At 49.2% G+C, this 6,388-nt stretch overlaps 1 protein-coding gene across 1 annotated transcript in view; it reads right to left on the reverse strand.

Annotated features, from left to right (window-relative positions):
- Window positions 1-1,138, reverse strand: part of LOC101600050 (zinc finger protein 883-like) — a 69,855-nt gene extending 68,717 nt beyond the window's left edge. Inside the window, exon 1 of the mRNA XM_045148948.1 lies at window positions 975-1,138. Coding sequence (XP_045004883.1) covers window positions 975-995 — 21 coding nt within the window. The 5' untranslated portion in view covers window positions 996-1,138. The remainder of the gene's footprint in view (window positions 1-974) is intronic.
- Between the last annotated feature and the right edge of the window lie 5,250 nt (window positions 1,139-6,388).

Genomic DNA, 6,388 nt, shown 5'->3' on the forward strand with positions numbered 1-6,388 from the left:
ATCTCTAGGTTGGATCCCCAGTACCTGACACAGAAACACAAGCACACACCAGGAAATGGCTCAGAGAAGGAAGGGAAGTGCCTAGTCATGATCACCCAGCTGGGAGGTGGGAATCTTGATTCCAGGATAGGGAATCATTGCAGGGCCCGAAGGAAAGGCAGCAGTGGAAGAAATGTTGAAAGACCAAGAGACACTAGGGAAAAATGAGCCAGTGACAGTGGAGACATAGGGAGTGACACACACCTAACAGTCAGAAAGATAAACACTGACATTTTGAGACCACCGAGATTCAGAAACGGGCACACAGTGACACAAACCCAGAGGTGCACAGTGAGCTGAGGGTTGAGAGCACGATAACTGGCCTTGCCTCCCTGGGCTTGGGCCCAGGAAACCCCTCAAATGGATGAGAGGTGTCATCACGCAGGCAGACAGAAGTACCATCGGTTCAGCTTGTAGTCAGGCACTGGGGGACATCAATTTCATGCTCAGGGCCAGGTGGGAGCCACCTAAACACACAGTAGGCCAAGGATAGAAGCCAAGACACAATCAGATGGAGTTCGGGTACTTAGGATGCAGATTTGGAACACGAGGTCTCAGGGATGGATAAGATGTCATCTAGACATCAGGTTGCAACAACTGGTGTGGGGCATCAAGGGACGTTGGGGAACAGAATGCAGAAGCTAAGTGTCATACAATGGGGAGTTAGTAGCCAGGAGTCCACCGGTATTCATAGGCGTTTTACCGCATCCGGGCTCTGGTCCTGGAGGCCAGCCCTATACCCTGGACACAGCTACGCAGACGGGGCTACAGCCGGGTTCGGGAGCCGCCCATTCCCCACCCCACAGCCGGAGGGATCGGGGTGCACAGCGGCCCAAACGCAGCGCTCGGCCCGTCCCCGGGGCGCGAGGTGGAGCCGCCGCCAGCTCCGCCCCGACAAACCCCTTCCTTCCCGGGATCGGGACGCCGCTCCTCACCATTTCCCGCTGCCCGGGCATCTGGCGTCCTCGTGGGTCTCCGCACACCCCGAGGAGCAGGAACACGGGGACCGGGACACGATCTCCACAGAGTACTGAGAGAATGGTGCACGTACTGACAGCTACTAATATGGACGACAGAGAGCGGGTTCAGCAAGAAAGGCTCCCGCCAGGCTGCGGAGGCCCCGCCCCCTACGCGCGGTCGGCGTGTCTTATTGGACGGTATTCACGCCAGTAAGACAGATTGGGCGGGACTTCCGTACCCACTTCCTCAGGACCTGAGTGACGAAACATGGAAAGAATTCACTGGAGAATGATCTGCTTTGCGAACTTGCGGGCTCAGCCTGCAGGATGGCGCTGGAGGCCGTGGGAGGAAGCTGCGTGTCCGGAAACCCTGAGAAGCAGGCGGCGTCTTGAGTTGGGAGGGAGGGGACCTGTAAGCCGCGGAGCTGGCGGCTGCGGCAGGTCCCGGTCTTGCGCTCCAGAGCCCCAGGCCCGAGCGCTCCGTTTGGGCCGCTGTGCACCCGTCCCCTCCGCTGTGGAGTGGACCAGGCCGGGCTCCGGGAACCCTGTGCGTTCCATGCTGTCCGTGAAGAGAACCTCAGCTAACACACTGCATCATTGTCTGGACGGTTCTGGCTTGGCGTGTGTGACCGAGGTTCTGAATCAGGGGAAGGACTTTGAATCCCCCATATTTGCAACATTAGACCCTGCCCCTGAGTCTCCATTGTTTATGCCACCAGCTTCTGTTCTGTCCCTCAGACGCCCTGATGCCCCACACCCCAGATCTTTGGCATTTCTGTATCTGAGTCTACTATCAGTACCTGGAGCATTGGGTTCCATTCTGCCACCTAGCTATCTAGAACCCCATGTTTGTGAGCTGGGCATTGTATCCCTGTATGAGTGACTTTGGTAACCCCCACTTCACCCTACCTAACCTCAGGTGTCTCCAACTTTGGTAGTAAAGCACCTCTGGCCCGAATCATGGGGACCAGGGGTACACACAGTGCTGTGCAAGCCCAAGTATGAGGGGAGGGAGGGGCTGGGGGAACTTAAAGACCAGCAGCACCGCACAGGTGGCCCAGGTGTTTGTCCAGGAGCACAGGGACACCTGACCCCCATCCACAGCCCCTGCTGAGCCGTCGCAAGCTCTGAGAGGTGGTTGTGCCAAGTATCCTGCTGCTGGGTAATTTTAGAGACTTACATTAAGCCTGGGGATGGCTGGCTTTCTTCTGGCCCTGGTATGCCACGTTGTTGCCTGTGATCTAAAGTTCCCAGAAAAACAGCTCTATCTGCTGCACCTACTTCCAGCCAGGATGAATGGACAGATAAAGCTCCTGTGATCACAGAGAGATGCAATGTTCCAAATGAGAGCCAAATTACCTTGGGCTACCTTTAGCCCCTTAATAGCCATTTATTGCTCACCTCTGTGTCTGAACTAACATTCTGGTGACTATCAGTTGATAAGGTATAATCCCTGTTGGAATGCAAGAACAGACCCCAGCTTCCATCAGCCCCAGGGCTAAGAGTGTCATCAGATAGCATCAGAGACCTATGGTGGATATTTCTCCCCTTTGCTATAACCCACCTATCTGATGGTCAGCCAATGTATTTGAAAATTGTCTTGATTTATGATCTTTTTTTGTTGTTCTGTAACTATAAAACCTTCACAAAATTATTAACACGTTGGAACATGGAATTTAGGGTAACCTAAATCTGTGTTACTGGGCCATAGTCACTCATGTTTCAGAATAAACTATCTCTTATCTGCTTTGAGGTGAGAGCTGTATCTTTTGCATCAACACACCCATCTCCCACCTTTGTTTCCTGGAACCAGCCTACCCTGTTCACTCCCAGTCCCATCACGACTCAGCAGACCTGCATGTGACTGTGGGTTCCTGACTCTGGATGTCTACCTCTGAGTCTCTGTGGTCTTTTTTATCTGTATCTCTGTGACTGTCTGTTAGATTCTAAGCATGGGAGTCCCATCTCCTTCCTCTCTGCTGTCAATGGTCCATTCCTTATTGTCTCTTTATTTCACCAACAAGACCCAGGAAGCATTTCCTTGAGACTCTCAGGTCACCAGAAAAAGGACTGGAATCCCAATCCTACTTCTTCACTGGGTCACCCTGATTAGGTGCTTCCCTTGTAAGCCATGTCACCAAGGTGTGTGTGTGTGTGTGTGTGTGTGTGTGTGTGTGTGTGTGTGTGTGTGTTACTGGAGCCAGAATCCAGGTACTCCTGCATACTAGGCTAGTATTCAATCATGCCCCACATCCCTCCTGGTTTATTTTTGTCTCCCCGTCTGTGTCTTTGTGCTCAATGGATTCTCTGAAAATCTGAAAGTGGGAAGCCTAGATGAAAAGTACTTTTGTTGGGCTGGAGAGATGGCTTAGCAGTTAAGGTGCTTGCCTGTGAAGCCTAAGGACTCATGTTCAACTCTCCAGATCCCACATTAGCCAGACGCACAAAGGTGAGGCAAGTGCAAGGTCACACATGCCCACTAGGTGGTACAAATGTCTGGAGTGCAGTTGTGGTGGCTGAGGGCCTGGCATGCCAATTCTCTCTCTCTCTCTAAGAAAGAAAGAAAGAAAGAAAGAGAGAGAGGGAGGGAGGGAGGGAAAGAGAGAGAGAGAGAGAGAGAAGAAAAGAAAGAGAGAGAGAAAGAAAATTAAAGGATTTTTGTTGTCTGCCCCCATCTAAGGTGGCTGGGTTAGCCAGATGTGGGATTCCAGATGCAGCTTTGTGCAGAGGCCTCACCCCTTTCCCACTCCTTATGTCTCTGCATGTTCATCTCAGTGCCCTGTTAAGATGAAACAAAGAAGGATGTTTAGAATTGAGTTCAAATAATACCATCAAGTTAGGCATGGTGGTGCAAGCCTGTAATCTCAGCTACTCAGAAGTCTGAAACAGAGGAAGGATCACAGGTTGAGACAAGTCAGGGACACAGAGTGAGGTAAAAGCCAACCTGGACAGCTTAATAAAACCCCCAAACAGGGAAAAATTTAGTTGTAGAGAATAAGCCTGCCAGGTCCAGGTCTCTAGGTTCTACTCCATATTACCTCCCTGTGAGTCCTAAGAGTTGCAAATCCCTGACTTGGTTGTTCTTTTATGTTGGGATGAACTAAAAAACAAACTGTTGGAGTGAATTATAAGAATGAAACATGGAATGAACTATGGGAAAGAACTGTGGAAATATTTCTTATGGTCCTTAGAAATAACTTTTCTGACATTATTGCTGTGAGATGCAAAATTCCTTACTTGTAACTTGTTCTAAAGTTAATCTTAGAACTGCGTAATCTATCCACTTAAAGCAATGCAACTCAGTTTCCTCTGCCTTGGTGTACCTTTGGCCTGAATAGCACAGATGACCAATATTGACAAGCATTATTTAGAGATGCTGACTGATCTTAAGCTATGCTCTTTGCTCCACTTTCTCAATGGCCTGGTTAGACCCTCATCTCAGAGTAAGCATACATGCATAAGAAGTGCTCACCATAGCGTTCAGGACATTGAGGTCAGTAAGAGCCCACAAATATGTTGAAGGCAACAGGTGGGATTCATGTGATTCAGTTGTGATCAGAGTGCATGTGTGTTCTGAATCAGCAGAGTCCAACAGGTCATGTCTCCAAATTCCTTCCTTTAACAAACGTTTAAGGATTATCCAAAGCCAAAGTTCCTTACCCTTTGCTCATGCAATGTATTACTTGTTCACATATTACTGGTTTGGGACTGTTCAATAAAAATGCCAATAAGTACCTATATACAAAAATCTACAGCTGCAGTAAGCTTTGAGCAGCAGTGATAGCAGATGCAGTGAGGTCACTAATGGCTTAAATCAAACTCCTCAGCTTCCGTCTTTCTCAGGAAATATTCAAGGCTGAGCCTCTTAAATAGGGCATTGTCACATTTTAACTCCTGGTGCGGTAGGCAAGAAAAGTCAGGAATTACCTTGGATAATTCTAGACTCCTAAGAGCCTTCCAGTCTTCCCCTCTTGAACCTGAAACCCAGAAGAAGCTTGAGAGAAGAAGCTTTGACCACTGTCCATAGGAAAGCGGATGCCAGGATCGGGGACTTAGAGAATGACTCCCTCACTACCTCTCACCATGGGGCAGGCAGGGCACCCACTAGACTGGATAAGCCTTCATCTGTGCTAGGCTTATAGGGGCCTCAGAGACTGGGAGAGATGGTGCTGATGGTCCCAGTGTCAAAGTATGGTTAAGAGACAAAGAAGCTAAGGGTGAGGGTCTGTGGAGAAAAACAGGCCTGATTGTTGTCAGAAAAGAAGACATGGTATGAGGGAACAATGCAGGGCCCAAGTGAGGAATTAGGGCCCTAAGAGAGAAAGTAACAGATGATAACATATGAGGGATTTGTTGAAGGTCTGAGGGAACATATTATGGTTGGAGGGAGGAGGTGAAGGCTTAAGGGAACAAATACAGACTGCAAAAGAATGAGGACGTAAGTGAGGAGTTCTGGGGGATGAGAGTGTGAGAGTAGAGGAAAAGGGTCTGAAGGAGGAGGTTTGAAGGGGGGTTGTTTATGAGGGTGGTTATGTTATGAGGGTGGAAGTCTAAGGTAGAAGAATAATATCTGAGAGAGGAAATGAGGCTCTGAGCAAGGAGCCATGTGTGAAGGAGGGGATACTGAGGACTAAGTGGGGAGACGAGGTTTTGCAGAAAGAGATTCAGAGGAACCTTAAAAACAAAGGACAGTTCTGTGAAAAGAGGCTTGCAAGGAGTCTGTGGGTGGAGGTGGCTATCTGAGATAGAAGGATAGGGTCTGAGAGAGGGAGTCATGTTGACAGCTATATGAGTACTAAGTGGGGAGAAGTGATTTTGAGGGAAGGCATTTGGAGAGGTCTTGAGAATGAAGGCCAGTTCTGATGGAGGAGGGAGGTTTCAGGTGAAAAATCTAAAGCTCTGAATGTGGAGGCATGGCTTATGGGAGGAGTGAGCCAGGACAGTAAGGGAGGGGAAGTGAAGGGAACATGGAAAGAGAAAGGAGCCCCTCACTCTGTAGTTTAGTAGATGCCTGTCATGTTCACAATGCACTGGGTTCCATCCCCCATACATTGTGAAAGGGTTGTGGAGGTACAAGCTGCAATCCCACCTCTTGGGAACTGTGTATAGGGAGAGCCCATCCTTGCACATGGTCTCTGACCATAGATATAATCATCTCCAGAAAGTTGCAGCCCGTAAGTCTACCATATAATGTGTGGCTGACAACCTGAGTCCTTTTATCTATCTCATTGGTCAATGTTCCCTGGTCCCCAATTGTCTATTCCACTTGATTCTGTCCCTAGGGATTTCTGAGACCCTCATATCTGGATTCCATGGCTTTGCATCCAGGTGCCTAGATGATCTCATATCGATCCCTAGGTCATCAGGCTCTATTTTGTCCCTCTGCTACC

Source organism: Jaculus jaculus, chromosome 5 (assembly GCF_020740685.1).
Source record: "Jaculus jaculus isolate mJacJac1 chromosome 5, mJacJac1.mat.Y.cur, whole genome shotgun sequence".
Taxonomy (NCBI): Eukaryota; Metazoa; Chordata; class Mammalia; order Rodentia; family Dipodidae; genus Jaculus; species Jaculus jaculus.